We start from the raw sequence: 21,406 nt of genomic DNA on the forward strand, positions 1-21,406 counted from the left end.
GGAAAGAGGAAGTCCAAAGTCTTGAAAAAAGGTCATGAACCAATGAATCCTATATGTTTGCACAGAGAAAAACCAGTCATTCAGAAGTAAACCCATTTTGGCTATAAGTTGATCTGGGTAGTGCACATTAATGGCTTTGGCTTTTTTTTTTTTAATTTTTTTTTTTTGGTAATCAACAGGAGTTCATTTAAAACACTAAAAACTTGATGCTAAAAAACAAAGGAAAAATTTAAACTTAAGCTATAAAAAATTATACTTTTAAAAAAATGTTAAAAAGCTTAGGTCATTCAATAAACAGTCACTGAAATTTTAATTAAATACTTAAGAATGCTGTTAAAATATGTATCTCATTTTCTCAAGGGCTAAACTGAGATCCAGGAGATAATCACTTCTATAATTCCATCTCCTTTCCCACAAAACTTAATCAATTATATTTCATTGGGATAATGAGGTTCATACAGGCAAGCTGGAAAACTGGGGGTGGGATGTTTGAAAACACTACATGGGAAAGCTCAATTCATCTTCATGATTACACCACCAATGATTATATTTCCTTTTGAAAAAACTTTCTATTTGGAATTCATAGGATAGAATTCTCTAGAACCCATTATCTATTTAATGGATTTATACTTTTAATTATAGTTAGATGCAACTCGATTTCTACTTCATAGTTGGTCATACATGTTATTTAGCATAAAAATTTCATTCTTTGGAATTTAGGGTTGCTCTTCACCCTTTATATTCTCCCTCCCGCCCCTTTCACAAAGAACTGATAAAACTCTGTGGCAGCTTCACTTGGCCTTTTGAATCCCTGCAGATGCCAGTACCGACCATCATAACACCTCTACCACTCAAACTGAGACCCTGCATTACACTGAAGCTAAAGATCTAGTTATATCTTTGTACAGATCAAGCAGTTTATCCTGTAAAGATGACTTCTGTTTTATGGCCTCAAACAAAAACATCAGCTAATGAGAGCTCCTGAACATAAAGAAAACACCAAAGTTAAAATAAGTTACTTTTCAAATACACAAGAATATTCTTGATAAAGGCAGGCATTTGGAATTCATCTGTTGATCCCAGCAAAGGCTGGAAATAATGACAGTACATCTGAAAACTTGTTAAAAACTCTGTAGTTGAGATACATAGGGGAGGACTCAGTTTGAATCTGTACTAGCAGCTGTGGTCCCAAGGCAGGTCTGGTGTACAAACTGAAAACTGGCATCCAGGCACAACACACATAGCTGAGAAGCTATGCATCTGCAAGGATTAACTGAAAGGAAGCATGATTCAGGCTATCTCATTGCTCAGAGGACAGGGAGTGAAACCTCTGAATGAGTAGCAGCAGCAAGCTGTTGGCAACGTCCTGCAGAATCACATGAGGTTCTGTCCACTCCTTCCATGACCATCAGTAGTCTTCAAGTGGTCATCCAGAGGCTAGACTGCTGAAACCTGTTCATTTTCTGAAAATAATGAAAACATGATTAAATGGTTGATAAGCATACTAATAAACAACAACTAAAAAATCTAGATTCTGTTTAGAAAATCAGTCCATTTCAACAAAGAAACTCAAACAACAAAGAAATCCTATCTGGGTCCAGATTTCATTATATTGACATTTATGGATTATACTGATGGCTGACAAACTGAAATCTCCCACTTAATTTTTAATCACTTTATTTACACAGTCCTTAAAAGAACAAAACATCAGTTATTTTTTTTTATAAAGCAAACAATATTTCAAACCATTGTCACAGCTGTAAAATCAGTCCAAAGTTCTCCTAATAATAACTATATTGATAGCATGATTAAAACTAATTTGGCATTTTGATACTTATGCTTTCAATTTTCCATGCAAAATGTAAAACACAACTCTACTAACATCAAGTGCTTTCTCTCACAATTATCCTAATAGAATGAGTGACTATCAAATATATTAATATCCCATATTTATGCTAGAAGGAGAATATTGGGCACACAAACAAGCCACACACCCTCCCCATTAATAAAAACTCACTATCATATTTAAGAATTTTGTTTTTTAAACAGATTTCTAAGGTGTTTGAAGAAAACACTATCGATTACATAAGATGCCAGGGTGAAACCATTTTATGCATTCAATATTTCATTTAAGAGGCATTAAGGTAGTCTGTCAACGTACCATCTGCTTCACTATCTGCGTCAGTCACATCTGCAAGTTTAGGATGGGATGGCTGCAAATTAGGCCTCTGAGGCTGAGTTACAATCTTCGATGGAAAACAGGCCACGGGGCTGCTACCGAGAGGAGCTGATGGCAATCTAGAAAGGCTGTTATGCATCATCTTTGACCTCTGCACTGCCACACTATAATCTGGAGGTTTTAGGTGGAGGTGGGGTCCTTCCTTTAGGTCTGCTAAAGAAATCCCCATGTATCCTGGAGGAGTGGGAGGTGGCTCCCTATACCTATCCTCCTTCTTGGGTGAGGTGACACAGTACACTGGTATGAAAAATAAGCAATGAAAATGTTAATGAAAAATACAAGAAATGAAAATAAAAAAGCCATAAGACACTTATTACAATGACAAAATGGAACTTAAACAGAAAAAAAATGAATATTTTTGAATATAATGACAGATTATAAATACGTTTTTAAACAGTTCAATAAACTTAATATTTAAACCTGTTCTGAAAAGACTCAAATTACATTTTGTATAAACATTATCGAGAATGAGAGCTGAAAGAGATTACACTGACACTTAGATTCGTTCTGCAAGTCAATCCACATATACAGAAGAGTATGATAAACAACTCAGGACATTCAGATCCTGAAGATGTTGGAGTCAGAAACATTTGAGAGTTCACTTTAAATATCTATTCTTTGTTGACTGGAGAGATTTTCACAGAAATAATGCTTAAAATCCTCTGCTTAATCTCTACACAACATGAACTACAGCTTTGTGAGACTTGTGTGTAGATTAATTTATCAATCCTAGCACATAAACAAAAGTTTCCTGATATAGAGAAACTCTTTCAAGAACCTTTTGATATCTACTGTGATTAAGTTAAAAAAAGTAAAGCAATAAAACCCCATAATTTTAAGAAGTCCATCTTAAATTAAGTAGCCCTGTGACTGAGGCAAAGGTTCAAAAATCATAAAAAATAGGCTAAAGAGGCCCTCCCTGGTGGCGCAGCAGGTTTAAAGCACAGCATTAAGAAGCTAAAGCCACTTCAGTATGAATTCGATCCCCACCCAAGAGATGATTCACATGGTGAGGCAGACCTCCCCAGACCCGCCCACTGCTCCTCCAGCAGTGTACTTTCTCAATCGGCCTGTTCTACTCTCCACTCTGTCTCTAGTGAATCCTCTCATGGTCCCTGCACCTCTGGCCTGTAACCCAGTTCTGCATGCAAAAATAGATCTTTAAAAAAAAAAAAAAAGGTTATAGAGGAAGTTCCATGGAATAAACATCAGTCCACAGGACCTATAGAATCAATGGCTGTGAAAATCCTTATCATCGAAGTGTCTTCTGAAAAAAAAAATACTACCTTATACAAGCAGGATTGAAAAGGACCATTAAGTAATTTTTATATTACTTTTCCCTTCAGAGAATCAAATTTGTTCATAATGAAATTTCTACCACTAGACTAGTAAAACTTTCACACAGCATCAAGGCTAGAAAGCATGTCTGTTCCTATCTGAGAAGGGCAGAGCAGATAAGAATAAAAAACATTTAAGAGATTTACCAAGTATCATCTGGATATGGAAATAAATCAGACTTAAATGTTTTTCCAAATATAGGACAAAGACTTCATATCCCTATACACACATTATATACATGTATACACACATTATATACATGTATACATCTCCATATAATGGCTATTTACATATTTAATAAAAATAGAAAAATCCTTAGAAAAAAATGAGCCAAAACCCAACCTATAATTCAGTTCATCAAGTAACTATAAATTTAGTAATTTAACTTGGTAACATGAATACTTTTTAGAATTAAATTATGATACTATTGATTCAAAGTATAGTTTTTTCACATTCATTGAAACGCAGGGGCCATAATAGTCAAATATTTATATAATTGAAGAGATAAAAAAATGTAGTTGGTGGCTAAATACTAGAAGAATTTTAGTGCATGGTTAGAATGAAATCCACAAATTGGAAGTGATACACCCATGACGTGCCTTAGAAGGGTATAAATGAAAACTGTTTAAAGTTTTTTTCCCCACTAATTTTTGCTAACTTTTTAAAGCATTATCGGGGTTCACAGTTTCTGCCATGGACTATAGCAACTATGGTCCATTTTATAAGGTTACAAAGAAAAATCTGGGGCCTCCCTGCTAGTGCAGGCACTAAAGTCTCAGCGCTATGAATCTACCACCAATCACTATGGCCTGGGCTTGATCCCCAGCCAGGGACCTGATCCACCTGGCACAGCAGACCTCTCCTATCTTCCCGGCTGCTCCCACCAATAGACTGCCTGCTCTGCATCCCAGGGTCTCTGGTGAATCCTCTCACCCCTGCACCTCTGGCCTATACCCCAGTTCTTCTATGCATAATAAAAAAAAAAAAATTAAAAAAAAAAAAGAGAAAAATCCTTTTATTACCAAATGCATAGTAATATAGTTATTTCCTCAAGGAAAACATCTCAAGAACAAAACAGGGCAGACAAACTTATTCACTCAACACCTATATACCAGCCTTTTCATTTTAATAGGCTTGAAAAACTGGTCTAAAACTATCCTATAAACTTTTTAGAAATAAATTCATGGCTTTTGAAAATAAGGAAAAGATCTGTTGGAGATAAGGGGTTTTGTAAGAATAAAATTTTGGACCAAGATTATCTCAATGCCCTTTTTTTATGTCTTTATCTCTAAATGTCAGATATGACAATGAACACACAACTTACCAATCAAGCCCTTTTCTGTACTTGATGTAACAGTTTTATATACTGGGTCAGTGCCATCCTTGGGGTCCAAACCTTCAGAAGACCCCACTGCAGTGTTTTCCAGCACTCTTCGTTTAACTGTCCCATAGTTTGGTTCATAAGCATCAGAGAGAGAACTGGAGGAGGCCCAACTCTGTCTCGTCTGATGAGTCTCTAGGTTTCCTTTACACTGACAAGTTCTAGAACAGTCTTTAGGACAGGAATATGGCTCACAATCGGTGGGTTCGACTTCTGCAATGGGACCATCCAAATGTGTATGTCGGTAAGAGTTCAAGAAATCCCAGCCTTTTGGGTTTGGAAGGCTTTGGAAGTTGTCATGGGAACTGCTTGAACAGGAAGTCCAACTGCCACGCCCACTATCAGCTGCTTCTATGATGACATGCTCATGAGAAATCTCTTCAGTGCTCACAGAGGATGAGACAGCTAAACTCTTGATTAGAGGTGGCTTTGAGTGTGTCCACCTAAAATTGGAAATACACAATTAACAGTCATGTATTGGCTTATGGGAAAAACTGTCTTCTGTCCATTGCAAGTGTTACTGCCTACAAGGAAGTACAATGCATGCAAGTGTTATTGCCTACAAGGAAGTACAATGCATGCAAGTGTTCTCCACAAAATAACCATGTGACAAAAATGTTATAATCAATCATTACTCAATGTCTACTGGCATTAATGTTAATAGCTAGAAAAAACATACAGTGAGGAAACTCAATAGTGAGCAAGGGTTTTCTCAGAATTTTTCTTAATTTTAAATGAAAATGGAAGACTGAGCTTGAAATGACTAAAATTACTAACTAAACATTTTCACTCTTGGCTAACAATACCTGATTCTCTCCATAGATAAATAATTAAGAATCTCCCTATTTATTTATGCATATAGGCCAGAGGTGTGGGGGTGGAAATGAGAAGATTAACCAGATACAATGGGGAGCACAACAGGCAGATCAACGGAAATACACTGCTGAGGGGAGCAGCGGGTGGGTCAGGAGAGGGCTACCACACCATGTGGGTCACCTTCCTGGCTGGGGATTGAAATCATGTTAAAACGGCTGTGGCTAGCTTCATAATGCTGTGCTTTAACCCGTCGCACCACTATGGAGGACCCTGTGCTTCATTTTTTAATTACCTTTGATCTTAGCCTACTACAGAGCTAAGTAAACAGCATTCTCTTCAACTAATACTTTAAACGAATTCTGTCATTTATAGCAAAGGTCTCCAAAATACGGCTCTTGTGTCAAACCTAGGGAGCAGTGTGCTTTGTACCGTCTGAAACTAGTAAACCTGGCTTCTGTTTTCAAAGGTTTAAAGAAAACAAATGAAGGAATTTGAGAAAGCAAAACCTAAAATATTATTATTCTTTCACCAAAGCCAACCAAACAACCCCCCAGGAACATATATAGCAGGGGCCAGCAAACTACAGTAAGGCTCAATCAGTCCCTCTACTGTATTTTGTAAATAATTTTTAATGGGGTCCAACATAACTTCTAAAATTGTCTAAAGACGTTTTGGGCAGCTCTTCCTGCCCACTTGTGTTTATACAAGTGTCTTTTACCCCTCTGTCCTCTTCCCTAATAAACCTGTTCTTTAAATATTAAAAAAATATATGTTTTTGGTACAACAGTAGGCTGAGTGATTGTGGCAGAGAATTTATGGCTTGTAAAATCTAAAGTATCTACTACCTTTTATTAAAAAAAAAAAAACAACTTGCTAATCCTGGTTTACAGAATCACAATTTAGAAACTTTTATAAATATGGTAACATTTTACTATCCCTTAAAATTTTCACATTAAAGTATATCACATTTAACAAAGTATACCAGATTTAACAGCATTTATCAGAATTTCTTTTTTCTCAGATTAGATTGCCATTTTGCTTGATTGTAAAATAGAAATTTAGAAGCTTTTAAAAAATATTCTTACTTTTACTAGCTACTAATTCTTACTCCCCAAATCACATATTCAAAGAATAAGGATGAAGGACTGGTCCTCCTCTCCCAATGTGTCTGTTTTACAATGTTTGCAACACAGAGGGCATCTTCATTGTACAGTTATTTTAAGCAACTGCTAACCAAAAGCCAGACTTCAAGAATTACGTCCCTCCTATCAACAGCAGCTTTGAGTTATTACTGATAGAAAGTGCTTGAATTCAGTAATGCTTTAAACATGAGCACACAAACAACTTTCAAAAGAAAATTTATATGTAGATTTAGAGAAGACATATGTGGCCCTCATATTCTTGTATGGATCCCCTTGAAACTATCCCAGTGGGAGGGTTGGGGATAACAGAGGGTGGGGTGAGGCATCTAACATCAAGTTGGGAGCAATGTTTGTACGGTCATTTGTTTTGGGTTTTGTGATATGAACATAGGCAAGGATGTTTACCCAGGACCCAGCTGACTATGGTCTCCTATCCCTGAGGAGTGCTCTGTCTTTTCCAAGGTCCCAGTGGGTTCAGGGACTGCCACAGGCTGGGAGGAACACCGGTCATCCTGTAGAGCTGCAGACATGGAGTCAACAGAACAATTGCTCACAATGCTGGAACGTGAAGAAATCTCACTATGGCTGGAGTCAGATAAGTTGTCAGATTTAGCTGATGGTGTAAGTGTATAACCTGAATGAGAGAAGACAACTGATCAAACTACAAACAAGGCAACAGGTAGGAGAATGTGGTAAAAGAGAGGACACAAAAACAAAAAGACCAAAAGACTAAGTAGTAATTTAAGTTTCCATCTATGTAGATATAATGATGCCAATTTTCTACACATCATTCACCTTCCTATGCACATCCCACGAGTCCAACTCAAGATATACAGTCAAAATCCAGTATTACTGAGAAAGCGAGCCCAAACTTAGCCCCATGCTCTCACGTAAGCATTTAATAAAACAAGAAGGCATTTAAAATATACAAAATACTAAAAAAGACATCTTGAGTTTCTTCTTTTTAACTCCATGTCCCCTCCTTTGAGAAATACAGATATTTCATAGCCTGACCTGAGAGTCCAAAACACCACCCTGAGGTTAGAGAAGTGTCAGGATTCAAGGGAAATTATATTTTTACTTTTCAAATTACATATACTTACCCCCAGATAGTTATGTCACCTAAAGAGTCTAGCCCCAGTTGAAAGCAGTTGTTTCAGTAGTTTCCAACTGTTTTAGATTTGAATTTCATCTTAGACCTAGGTTCCTCTCTCCTCTCCAACTTTGCTGAATATCAAACAGCTGAACTGACAAATTTGTAAGAATGTGTTGAAAAAATAGTATCTACCTTTTGAAATTGTTTTACGACTTACTGCATAGTAGATACAGCAGATTTATAGCTAGACAGATTTTATTTTGCATTCTTTAAAATGAATGGAGATGAAGTGAGGCAGAACACTAAAACCAAACCAGCAGCATGCTAGTTAAATGATATAATGCCCTGTTTTGATTATAGAAAAATAAACAAAAAACCCTTTTTGTTTAGAAATAAAAGAAATGGCTCTAGTAATCCAAATAAAGATTAAGTCTCTTAGAAGCAATTATCTTCTTGGTCATTGAAACAATGAGGTTCAACAGTTATATAATCTTTGGGTCAATCCCTGGAAATCTCAAGAAGTATAGCTTTCGTATTTACATACACCTTAAATACATAAAAATCTGCTGAACTTACAACCTTATTAAGAAATATCGTTAGCTATTTCAAAGAGAAAAGTTAAGACCCAAAAAACTGTATTTGGCTTATGGAGTTAAGATAGACAAGCCAAACTCCTAACTCCGATCCTAGTTCTCTGAACTTGGGACTGTTATTTCTCAGTATGCTTCATAAAGTGATCGGTCACTTTATAAAAGGATCAAAAAATGTTGATGTGGTAAATTTTAAAATAAAACAGAAAAATTCTTTCTCAAAAGAAAAAAAAGTATCACTCCTTTTATTCTAAGAGGTAAATTATTTGTCTTACTGAACTAATTTCATCACTATGTCTTTAAGAAGCAGTGTTTCTCAGACACAATTCTAACAATCCTTGGAAACCTTTAAAAAAATACATTTCAGGACTGTTTCTGGCTACTTAAATTTATAAAGTATGTGTGAGACACAGCAATTCTTTTACCAATGAAATTTTACCAAGTTTCTTAGCAGCTTCAAACCTGCTATATCTTAGATTATCTCCTCCTTCCTCTAATCAAATATAAGTGAAAACTGGATGACATAAAAAGTGTATGGGGCCAAGATGCAATTTCTGGCCTCCCAAGCACGTTTTTTCTTTTAGCTTGTTAAGTTGCTGCCGTTAATAATAAAATAATTCTCAGAAGCGAAAGATTCTGATCAGATTGTTACTGAGGGTCTTAATGTAGAAGTAAATACTGATCCCTAAAGAACCCTTTACTTACTTTACTCACAGACACAGCTGCTACCAATAGGAAAAATAAAGCCAACTACAGAAATGAGAGTATAAACTTTACTAAAATTAGTAAAATAACATGTACAAATAAGGCACTTTAAAGCAATAAGACTTCGTTTGGTAAAGGACCTGTAACACTAATTATGAAAAGCTTATAAAGAGTACTAAGTCATCTGTCTAGGTTTTGACAAATGACTTCATTAAAGCTACATTTACATTAATAAATAAAAGCGAATTCAACACTAAAATTAAATAACGAACTTCGTTCAGAGTGTCTTTCTCCTTTTAGACTTGAATCGCGTATAGAAGCAGTTTAAAGTGTTATTGTTGCTTCGGCTATTTGAATTGAAGATGTCACTCCCTTTCTCATCTTTGATGTTGCTTCCAACATCCTTCACTTTCTCACAGCTTTCTGTAGCTTGATTGTGATCTGCGTCCTCTTTTTTGCTGTTGGCTAGTCTCTCCCTTGAAAGAGTTCTTTCCCTAAATCTTCTAAACGGGGATGTCATTCTTTTTCTGGCTGTGTTCTCAAAACTTGTCCTGTCTCTATTCTCCTCAGTGGCCTTCTCGGTCCTGTCTGTTCTTTTGGCTGTGCTCCTGGTAATCTGAAGGATTTTCTTTTGCAAGTAAACCCCACCTATTCCGGGGCAGCTCTGGCCACTGATCTTGGTGCTGGACTCACGGGGAGGGGATGAGGAAGACCCTGAGAGGCGCAGCAGGATGCTGTGATCAGATAGGATACTGCCAACTGGAGGGAGAGATGCAAAAACCCTGTCATGGTCAATTAATTCTTTCCAATTAATCACAATTAACCTGGTTTATATAACATTTCACTATTAAAAATGCTAACAATTTCACAATATCTTGAAAATGAAATCTAAAATTATAATTTACAGAGTGTCTACTATATAACATAAACACAGCATTCATTGCAAGACAGAATATAGGAGAAAGATTACCTTGACCAGAATAGGCTGGTAGCGAAAATTTACAAACCACAAAAACTGTTGAAAGTTAGCCAATTCAATGGTTTCAGTAAAGTCACCGGTAAAATAAGACAAGATTATTAGGTAACTAGAATTATTTCTCAAAAGTTATTTGTATCAAAAATTTTCAGGCAGCTTCTACTAATAAAAGCGTAGTAAATACCAGATTATGTTTAGTGAAGTAAGCCAAAGAATGATAAATACTGCATGAGTTAATTCATACACAGTGCAGAGGAAGAAACAACAGAGCTACGCAAAACAAAAATAAACTTTTGGGCTAAGGGGACAGTTGGTGGTTACCATAAGTAATAGAGGAAAGTGGCTGGGTAAACTGGGACAAAAGGAATAATGGAATGGAGAAGTGTAGAATTAGAATTGGATATTCAGTGGTGCATTTAATATAGTATGTATAGGTACATTGATTCTCAATAATGCACACCTGAAACACTGAATGTTATAGTGTTATTTCAATGACAATAAGACAGGACAAATAAATAAATAAATATATATACCAGAAACATGTACAAAGTACAATTTCTAATCTTGTTTTATCTCCAAGTGGAAAGGGTGCCTTCCTTAGGCACCGAGGAACACAAAGATCAAGGGTTCTTTACTTTTTACTCTTTTTATAGTTCTTGTTTAAATTCTCCTTGTAAGAAATATGAAGACAAGACTTTCTTAATTAACAGAAAGCAAGGAATTACAAAGTTTATCAAGAATCAGGGACAGATTCTAATACTGTACTCTTAGTTTAATGACATTTTTGTTTAATTACAAACCATTGTCATGGGCTGTCTATGGAAATAAAACTGTATAGTTATTCCAGTTTTTTTTTTTTTTTTTATTAAGGAACATATTTTAGAACAATTGGAAATATCTCAAAAGGAAAGAATTTCTTTAGGCTTTTGTGTACTCTGAGCACAATGATAGGCTCACAAATATATAACATTATGGTCGCCTATTGACCATACCATCGGAAACACAGAAAAAAACATTTCTCCATTCCAGTGCTGGGAGTCAATTGTTGGGAACAAGAGCCACTTTCCTGCTCCTTGTACTTCTTCTCAGAAGATATGTTCAAATTTAACTTAACTAGTTTTAAATTAAAACTGTCCATAATGTGACCTCTGAGCAGCATTCCAAGGGGAAAAAGGTGCTCCAGAAAGAGTAGTAAGAATTTAAGTGCAGTTCACATGTTGACTGGGGTACCATAGATAAGACCCCCAGTAAAAGGGGCACAGATTTGTGCCCCTCACACAATCCTGTATGAACTATTTGCAACATGTTTAGAAATCTGTGTTTTATAAGCTCAGGTTTATACCTATCATATTTACTGTTTAGCTGTTGCTTCTGATTTTTGCAAGTTTCTTTAGTAAGAACTGAATGAAAACTTGAGCCAATCTCCCTATATGAAGGGGAAGAATAAAACAGGTGAGTAATAGAACAATGCTGCCTTAGAGGCAAGGAAAGATATATATTCCAAATTACTAAATGCCATGTAATCAAATTTTATTAAGAAAATTTCATTTAATCCTTATATGGGTATCCTAAAATAAATGGTTTCTTCCATGTTACAGGCAAGATACCAGACTTTAAAAATTAGTTGCTTGTAATAACAGTTATATAGTAGGGGCCAGTAAAGATTCAAACAACTCAGCCTGGCATCACCATACCACAGCACACACAAGGGTACATGGTCATGTCAAACCCTGATCAATAAATAGGTAATAATACTCTTACTAAAAAAAGGAATTTATTTCCTAAATGTTTCTTTTCCTAAATCTTGTAGTTAATTAAAAACAATGTCTTGTAGAAATTAAAATACTCCATAGATTTTTAAATAATTTAAAATTTTAAATAACTTAAAATTTTAGAAAACTGAGCAGAATAACACAACTCTTCTTTCTGCCTTTTGTTTTCTATACATGCCTTCTGTCAAAGAAGGGCCAACACTTTTAATATAGGACTCCATCACCGAGAGAGTATCTAAATAATTCAACCCAAAACATGAAAGCTTCCAAAGTATGAAGAGTTAAATTTTTCTTCACATTTTCTATTTACTATGGCATGAAAATAAAAATTTATGACAAAGTTTGTTGTAACAAGAGATAGTCTGACATCCTTTGTCTTACCTTTGCGAGGAGAACCTTGAGGAGATGCAGGAGGACTAGAATGTAAGGATGATGCCATGGAAATAGTATCTTCTGTATGTTTCTTACCACTTATTTCTTCAGTTGCTCCTAATACTTTCTGAGGTAAACTTGTACCTAAATATAAATCCAACGAGTAAGCAAACATCACTTTGCAATCAAAATGCCTATAGTTGCCTAATTTACTACATAACTAAAGCCATGGTGCACAGTGTAGTTAGTTGAAATGTGTAAATGAGAAAACGGGGACTAAATGACTAGGCAATGGTATACAGAGATTCTCACCTCTAGGTTTGTTGTTCGAATTCAGCTGGTCCGCATGAACCAGAGCACGAGTTCTTTTTCATTTGTTTATTTTGTGGCATAAGGGAAAATGATTTAGCAGTCTGAGTATGCTATCCCACCCACCCCCCACAATTGACAAAGTTGTAGAAAGTCTTAATCAAGAAGACATAGATTCAAACTCTTGCCTCCACTCTAGAGGTGGCCTCTCCAAGCCAGGGTATGGCATGAGGCAGGGGCAGTGTAGAGATGTTGGCACTGTCACTACCTGTGGTGCATCTGTGCTGTGGATACACAGAAGAGGCTGCAGGGCTGCCAGTTCAGCCCTTTGCAAGAGCACTAAATTCACACTACAGGAGAGAAGTAGACAACAGAAAGAATCATGAATTTATGTCAAAGTAGTATGGAGCCCATTGGAAACATTCCTACATAGTTCTAACATTATTCTTGTCCAACTTGTTTAGTGTAGTTAGTTAAGCTTAAACAAGAGTTTTGACAGACTGACATTTTCATATACATCTCTGAAAAATGCCAAAAATTTTCAATCCTGTTCTTAATCTGAAAGTAAGCTCAATTTTGATAGCATTTTGGTGTAATAACAAGCAGCCCTTTGACGCTGACAAAATTTAATCACAGCATACCCACATTAAAGTGCCATTTAAAAATATCGTATGCAGGCCCTCCTTGGTGGCGCAGTGGGTTAAACCACAGCACTAAGAAGCTAAAGCCACTACCACATGAATTCAAATCCCGCTTGCCCCGGAGGAGATCCACATGGAGAGACAGACCTCTCCTGACCCGCCCGCTGCTCCCCTCAGCAGTGTACTTCGTCAATCTGCCTGTTCTGCTCCCCACTCTGTCTCTGGTGAATCCTCTCACCCTCCACATCTCTGGCATGTACCCCAGTTCCATATGAATAAATAAATAAATCTTTAAAAAAAATCATATGCATAATAGGCATATTACAGAGAAATGGCTCAGGGCCAGGTGATGAGGTTAAGTTAGAAATTAGACCTAAATTTGTAACCTTTCTCCTACCTGAAAATTTATCAATTTCCAACAATTTTGCATCCAATGCTCTCTGCATTTCCACAGACAACAACCTGAACGAGGCTCTGAGCAACTTTCTTTTATTTTAACTGTCTGACTGGCTTTGCATTCTGGTGCTCTATCTCTAGCCTCAATGCCCTGCCTACTACAAGTTCATCTCCAACAGAAACTGTACCATGATCTTTCGTGTTCAAATGTCTTTAATAGGTAGCATGTAAGTTAGTTAGATTGTCTATGCTTCCTCTGCAGAATGATAGCATTACCGATCTTATTGGGGTATTAGGAAGATCAAATGAATATGAGAAGTTAGTAACGTACCTAGAACAGGAAGTGGTTCTCAAGTTAGTTTTCATTATCATTGTCTCTCAACACTCTTGTTGTAGCTTTACACTCAGAACCAGCAAATTACCTGAAGCTACTTGCAGATACCAAGCATCTGCCTGAATCAACATCTCTGGAATTTTTGCCTTATTACCTACTTCCTGAACAACATTTAAGACTCTTTTTAAGTATTATCTCCAAGAAGCTTTCACTGAAGCTCTACTTCACCTCTTCCTGCCCTAAAAGCGAACTTTCCCCACATTTTTTTAAAATTAAAGATGTTCTGTACATCAGTCTGGTATAACGGCAAATATATTATACTTGAGTTACCTGCACACTTTTATCAATCCACTGAAAATCTGGTAGAGGAGGGGGCATTTCTTATTCAATTTTGAATTTCAAAAAAAAAAAAAAATTCAATCCACAAAGTTCTATCTAATACATCCCTATGTATAATGTCTAGGCTAAGTAACCAAGTATATTCTACTCTATTTTCCCATCAGAAAGTAAAATAGTGGCACTGTTAAAACAATTATTTTGGATAAACTCTACATGGCAAAAGGGAGGAGAAAAGTATGGCTGTACTTTATATACTTCACACTCACTATTCTATTAATTTGGTTTTCTGAAGGATCATTAATGAAAAACCAACATATGGTCATTTTTTGAAAACACAACTTCATTTTCACTGTTGCTTTGTTTTAGCAAACTGATTAAAAGCACCTTTGAATGCAGAAAGCTTTTGTATCCAAGTGTATGTATTCTGTTGATGTGATGTGTTTACAGGAATTCCAAAATTAGCGTTTAAAGTGTATGCTGTCATGAAATACCTACAGACAAAATAAAACTTTTTTTTTTTAATTCATGAGCAATACTGTATTATACCAACGACAAGAAGCTGATTTCCAAACCATTAACATTTGTAATCATTTTTCATTCTACTCTCCTGGAATGTTCAATGAAAGCAGTATTAGTGAAAGCAGTATTAATAGTGAATACTCACTTAACGCGATGGGGTCCTTTGATTGTCCTTTCTTCCTAATGGGGTGCAGGTTAACGGCTGGCACCTGAAGTGCCTGGCTCACTCTGTGAGGCTGATGTAAGTGGGCCTTAGCTGTTTGGCCAACTGACCTCAAAGGCACTGGAGACATTTCTGATGATTTGGCTAATCTCTTCTCACTTAAATTCTTGGTCACTAATAGAAAAAACAAGAAATAGGTTTCCAGCATTTTGAAGGCAAGGTTGTTAACAGTGACAGTAACAAATGATGGCATTATTTTCAACACAAGAAAATAGATTAATAATCCTAAAAACATTCATTTACTATAAAATGGTACCTGTAAAATTTCTATAGAATAAGTTAGTTTTACTTCTTACATTCTTTTTGAATCCACTTACTTAGTTATGTCCACTATCACCCTGAAATCTCCAGTTAATCCTGTTTAATAATAATACTTCCTTACTCTATCAATTCTAATATGCTTTCAAGTCACTCTCCAATGACTAGCAATGTGAAAACCATGCCACTTTCCTTCTCCAAATGCCTGCACAAACCTCTAAGTGACTTATTATTCTTCTTTGTGTCCACTAATTGATAGAAAATAAGTATTTGTTGAATGAATAAGTGATATTACTTCACAGTTATACAGAGGAATATTCGAGATTGGTTTATAAATTTTTACTCATAATATTTGGAAATGAATGTCAGAATTAGAAATCAAGAACTCTAATTTAAGAAGCAAAAAACTACCATGCTATTTTATAAAATCAATAAAATACTGTAATTAAAAGAACCTACTGCAGATAATATGTTTTCTCTCTTTTTAAATAACATGATAGTTTATTTTTATACCATTTTGTGCCTTTTTCCATCTCAATTGTAAATCTGTGGGCTGCAGGTAATACTTCTAATTCTTCAGTCACTTATGCAGGGTTATTTTAATATGGTTCTAAGCAAAGTACTCTATCATGTAGTTGGTTTTACACATCAAGATGAAAGTGAAATTAGGATGATTAGTCTGTCTCCAAACAACTGCCACAATTAGCTACTATGCTTTCATCATACAAGTGAACAGAACATTTAGGGTAGTAAGAATTAGAAAACATTTCAGAAACTCAAAACTCGGCTCCGGGAGAAACACACTGCTCACCAACCAAATGAACTCAAGATGTCATCCTTTGGTTGGAGATATAAAACATTTCCTCCTTTCTCTTAATAATATTCAATTGCTTTTGCACAAACACACACACAAATTAAGAGATGATTTTAAAGAGAAAGAAGTTACTAGTTCACAGATGAGTGCTGTGGTTTATTATTAGTAACAGCCATATTTGATAATGGTTAACAAACTATTGTTTGGGCCTGTTATATTCATTACTTCAACATTTAAAAATCAACTGTGCAACAGAAACGAAACAGATCCTCAGGAAAAGTTTAAGGAATATGCACAGAATTAAGTTTTCACAAAATCTAGTTAAGAAAAGCCAACATATTTTCTCACTTTTTAACTCAATATTAAATAAGCAGTGAAGATTATCACTTAGTGTTTTCAGGAAAGATACAGACAGATACAAGGTTTGTGCAGAAAGAAAGTTATGCAGCTCTGTATGCATGTGTGCATATGAGAGAGACTGAGACAGAACTCAGTGGTAGGTGTTTGTGAGACTTAAATAAGCAAAGCATTAGAGAAATTTGCATGCTCTTGAATATCTCAAATTAGATTTAGGGAAGAAAGAAAAAGAGCAGAGAGCAAAAACAAAAGATAAAATAAGTAAACCTTTATCAGACAAGAGGAGAAATAATAAACTGGGTTTGATAAGCACAAGGTAATAAAAGTCTGGGGACCCTCCTGGTGGCATTATGAAGCTATCTGCAGCCACTGCGGCATGAGTTCGATCACTGGCCAGGGAGCTGACCAACCTCTCCTGACCTGCCCACTGCTCCCCTCAGCAGTGTATTTCAGCAATCTGCCTGTTCTGTTCTCCACTCTGTCTCTCATGACTCCTCTCACCCTCCACCCCTCTGGCTTGTACCCCAGTTCTTGTATGCATAAATAAGTAAAAGCTAAAAAAAAAAAAAAAAAAAAAAAAAAAAGGGCAATAGAAGAAGTCTAAACTGACTTCCGTGGGAAAATATAATTTGGTAATCAAAGCAGACCCAGAGGCCATAAATTAAATATATAAATATATGGCTCTTAACTCTGAAATGTGAATAAATTTTAAAGATTCAATACCCATTTTCAGTCTTTAATTTCAAGATGTATCATTTCACATGGGTGACACTATTCCTGATAGTCCACATGTGGTAAATTTTCACAGGTACCTTTCAAGCCTAAAAACATTTGTTATTTGCCTGGTGATAGACCATCCCTTGTATTGATAAGGAAACAGTATACCTACTACTCTCTAACATGTTAGCTTCAGAGTGATTTATTTTTCATCATAATACATATTTCAACACATCTTTCTATGAGCTATTTAGGTACATCATGTCACTAAAATACAATTCCAATATAGGACACCTCAAAAATTGCTGTAAAGAGTCAATGACAACAGCTATCAAATGCTTAGTATAAATGCTGGCAGAGTAATAAAACTCTTAGTAACTGTTAGTTTTACTATTTGATTTTTCCTTCCTAATTTAAAAAGCTTGACTAAAAAAGATCACAGAAATAAGACATACTCCACATCTTGATCAAGTTTCACACTTGTGAAACCAGAGACTTTGCTCAAATGTAATGATAAAATTTGTCTTCTTCCTTCAGTAGCTTTTCCATCACACTCCATTACTATCCCTATGGCAGAAGTGTTCAAGATACTATTTTTATAACACTTATTCAATGTCTCATTACACTGTATTTTAAAATTCATTAGCCTATCTGAATATTAACAATTTTGGCTATATTTCAACTTTCTCTTTTCTGCTTTGTTGGCATAGTTTTGCTTTCTTTTTAAAAGGTTTTATTCTTTTAGGCATACAAAATAGGGATAAATCCAGAGGAGCAGGGGTGGTGAGAAGATTCACCAGAGACAGAGTGGGTAGCCGAACAGGCAGATCTTTGAAGTATACTGCTGAGGGGAACAGCAGGTGAGACAGCAGAGGTCTGCTGTGCCATGTGTATCACCTGTGGGGCCAGGGATCAAATTTGTACTCAAGTAGCTGCGGCTAGCTTGCAGGGCTTTGCTCTAATCTGCTGCACTACCAGGAAGGGTTCTGTCAACATCTTTTTCTACTACTATAAACCACATTCTTTTTTGATGTTGTTACAGTATTTTTTTTTTTTTTACCATTTTTGATTTCTGTTTTTCTAACGCATGAATCCCTTATCCAGAGACACATGCACTTTGTACTTAATAAAAAAAAATCAACAATGATAAAAACTTATGTACTTATTTTCTATAAATACACAATATCAGAACATGTCTTATTAGACCTATAATAGTGTTTTAATTGAACTGAATTATATTTCTTGGGTTTTCTAGTTGGTAAAAGATATCTGTGAAACAAAAAAAAAGGGTAAAAATTTTAGTAAAACTCATTTAGCAATGCCATTCTCAAACAAAAGGGCACCTCTGTAACATTGCATTTTTCACATGAAGATTTATAATGCTTTAAAAAAAGAACTATTTCTTCCTCTGTATTTTATGTAACAGTCATCAGAAATGGATAGGATTTGATATCTATCATGATGTTTAGGCTATATGAGTAATCTTTTTTTTTTTTAAAGCTTTATTTATTTATGTATAGAGAACTAGGGTGCAGGCCAGAGGTGCAAAGGTGGTGAGAGGATTCAGTAGCGACAGAGTGTGGGGAGCAGAACAGGCAGATTAAGTACACTGCTGAGGGGAACAACGGGCAGTCAGGAGAAGTCTGCCATGCCATGTGGGTCACCTCTGGGGCTGGAGATTGAACTCGCACTGAAGCGGCTGCAGCTTGTTTGCAAGTGCCCTGCTTTAACCATTGTGCCAAAAGGGAGGATCCCATGAGTAATCTTTTATGAATACAAGTTCACTTTCTGATTTTTCAGCATAATGTCTATGTTGCTATTAACATTATTACATAGTGAAACCTGTACTCACAGGTACCATATGCAGGTTCCCAATGCAATGACATCATCTGGAACTTCTCTTCATCTGTCTCTACATCCAGACTAGAGAGATACTGCTTTACCTTCCTTGCCATTTGGGCATCCTCATACAGTTTCTTGGCATTAAGCAGGGAGCTACGGCGTGCCCTTTTTTTGTGAGCACCTCCCTGAACATCTAGCATGTTTGAGTTTGTGCTGCCTTGACTTAATGACCTGTAAGAAGATAAAGATCAGAATTAGCACTGCAAAGAATAAACATGGCAGATCGAAGATTAAAAGAATTTTGTTCTGTTAATGTACTGCATGCTGATGCAAATGGGTTAAAAGATGAAGAGCATTAATGCAAAGTAATATGGCAGATATGGCAATGTTCTAAGACAAGTTTTGGTAAAGTACAGATTTCAAAAGAATAAGACAAAAAATTCCTCTCTCAGCCATGAAATTCATCAGAACTATTTTTGTACCTATGAAACCCGAGGCACAACTATGAGAAGTAAAAGCATTCTTCTGGCCATGGTAGCCATCCACATTCTTAAGATATGGCAAGAAATCTGCCAGATTTCTTCATCAGGGTTCTTCATGAAGGGAATTCTTAGAACAGCTTTGTTTTGACACTGCCTTGGACAGTCTATCGCTACCACCACTACTGCAGTATATCGCAGGCTCACTCTGAGCAAGCAAATTATGTCAGTCACCATTTGGACAATATTCAAAGAGAACAATCAGTAAGAAAAATAAAAAGTCTGTACTCAATATAGTCGAGGCTTTGGAAATGCAGTAAAAAGCTACTCTATGCTTTACTTGGTTAAGAACGGTGCAGTCTAGATTTCAGGAGCTGGGCCCTTTCATCTGCAATGTCTCTGAATGTGACAGAACTGTAAGATGGGCAGAAATAGCCACAATTCCACAAGAGACAGGTTCACACAACTCTACTCTTTTTCATAAACTTCCTTCTACAACATCTAGAGCCAACAGAGGTTAAGAAAATACTATGCTATTTGATCTTTCTAAAAGGCTAGCAAACACAAGGTTCTTTGATAATTTATTTGCCTTTCCAAAATCATAAAGGTATCTGCCAGTTTTCAAAACTGGCTTCATATTTATTCACAAATATGCTAAATACATAACAGTCATACAACCATTTGTTGTTCAGTGCTCATAAGCACAGTTTACACTGTAAATCCCAAAGTTTACACTGTAAGTTAACTGTGAAATGTTCTTTTTCTTTCAAAATTTTAAGAACTTTGAAACAGGATAAGTCTTATACTCAATGGCAACTTTCAATTACTAGTGGTCAGATGAAACTGTGATATGGTCATCAAAGTCACACTTTCAATCTTGCAGAATGGGTCAGAACAAAATCTAACAATGTTAGTGAGTTACTCTCTTAATTTCCAGGAGCCAAAATGATCACAAGGAAAAACTGTAGTCTCAAAGAGCTACATTCCCAAAGGATATCAAAAGGAAGCCAGGTTTAAATTTTTGCAAAATCAATCTAAGAACCTAGTAGCAGCAATTTTTACTCTTCCTATCGATGGCTTATTTTAAGAAAAGCTGCATTACCAATATACTTGATGGAACAAAAGCAATTGTGTGTGTGTGTGTGTGTGTGTGCGCGCGCGCGCGCGTCTTTATGTGTGAACCCTTATATTCTCAACATGAAGAATTTTACAAACACCTAAATCAAATTTTGTACTTACTGTGAATACAGCTGTTACATGTGTTATACCTAATCATTAAATAAGAGTTCTTTCAGTAAACACTACGTAAAATTCTCAAAGATAAAAATGCACTGTAGTGGTTTTTCTTAGTGGTAAAATAACAATGTGTTCAACAATTAATGCTGTGTAAGAATCAATATGCAGTAAAGTCATCCCAACACTTAGGAACAAATTTTAATATAAATATGCATTATATCTTAGTTGATATAAAAGAGATGCTCACAAATCAAAGATAAGAACAAAATTCTAATAATTTTAGAATATTAGATTTAATTTCATCAAATTATTAGATAATTGGATTTAATTGATATGAGCATTGTGATAAATGATGACAAGATTTCTAAGCTACTTCCAAAACAGAAAACAGTCTAATATAAAAATGATCAATCTCTAAGTAACTTACAAAGCAACCCTAGTGCTGAATATACAATGTGTTTAAAAAGTCATTCAAACATCTCCAATTACCATCAAGATATATTCTGAAAGTACTA

The 21,406-nt window shown here is 35.7% G+C and overlaps 1 protein-coding gene across 9 annotated transcripts in view; it reads right to left on the reverse strand.

Moving 5' to 3' along the window:
* Positions 1-216: 216 nt before the first annotated feature.
* Positions 217-21,406, reverse strand: part of RAPGEF6 (Rap guanine nucleotide exchange factor (GEF) 6) — a 161,274-nt gene continuing 140,084 nt past the window's right edge. For 5 of the 9 annotated variants that reach the window (XM_004686688.2, XM_004686687.2, XM_012727856.1 and 2 more), the window contains 7 exons: positions 19,187-19,407; positions 15,111-15,302; positions 12,437-12,571; positions 7,322-7,550; positions 4,902-5,401; positions 2,162-2,476; positions 217-1,463 (listed from right to left, as the gene is read on the reverse strand). In XM_004686688.2, the coding sequence (XP_004686745.1) occupies positions 1,438-1,463; positions 2,162-2,476; positions 4,902-5,401; positions 7,322-7,550; positions 12,437-12,571; positions 15,111-15,302; positions 19,187-19,407 (1,618 nt within the window). In that variant the 3' untranslated portion in view covers positions 217-1,437. The remainder of the gene's footprint in view (positions 1,464-2,161; positions 2,477-4,901; positions 5,402-7,321; positions 7,551-12,436; positions 12,572-15,110; positions 15,303-19,186; positions 19,408-21,406) is intronic. The other 4 variants (XM_004686689.2, XM_004686690.2, XM_012727857.1 and 1 more) reach the window with 2 other exon arrangements.

The sequence above is a fragment of the Condylura cristata genome, unplaced genomic scaffold (genome assembly GCF_000260355.1).
Source record: "Condylura cristata isolate star-nosed mole 26May11 unplaced genomic scaffold, ConCri1.0 scaffold00021, whole genome shotgun sequence".
Lineage (NCBI taxonomy): Eukaryota > Metazoa > Chordata > Mammalia > Eulipotyphla > Talpidae > Condylura > Condylura cristata.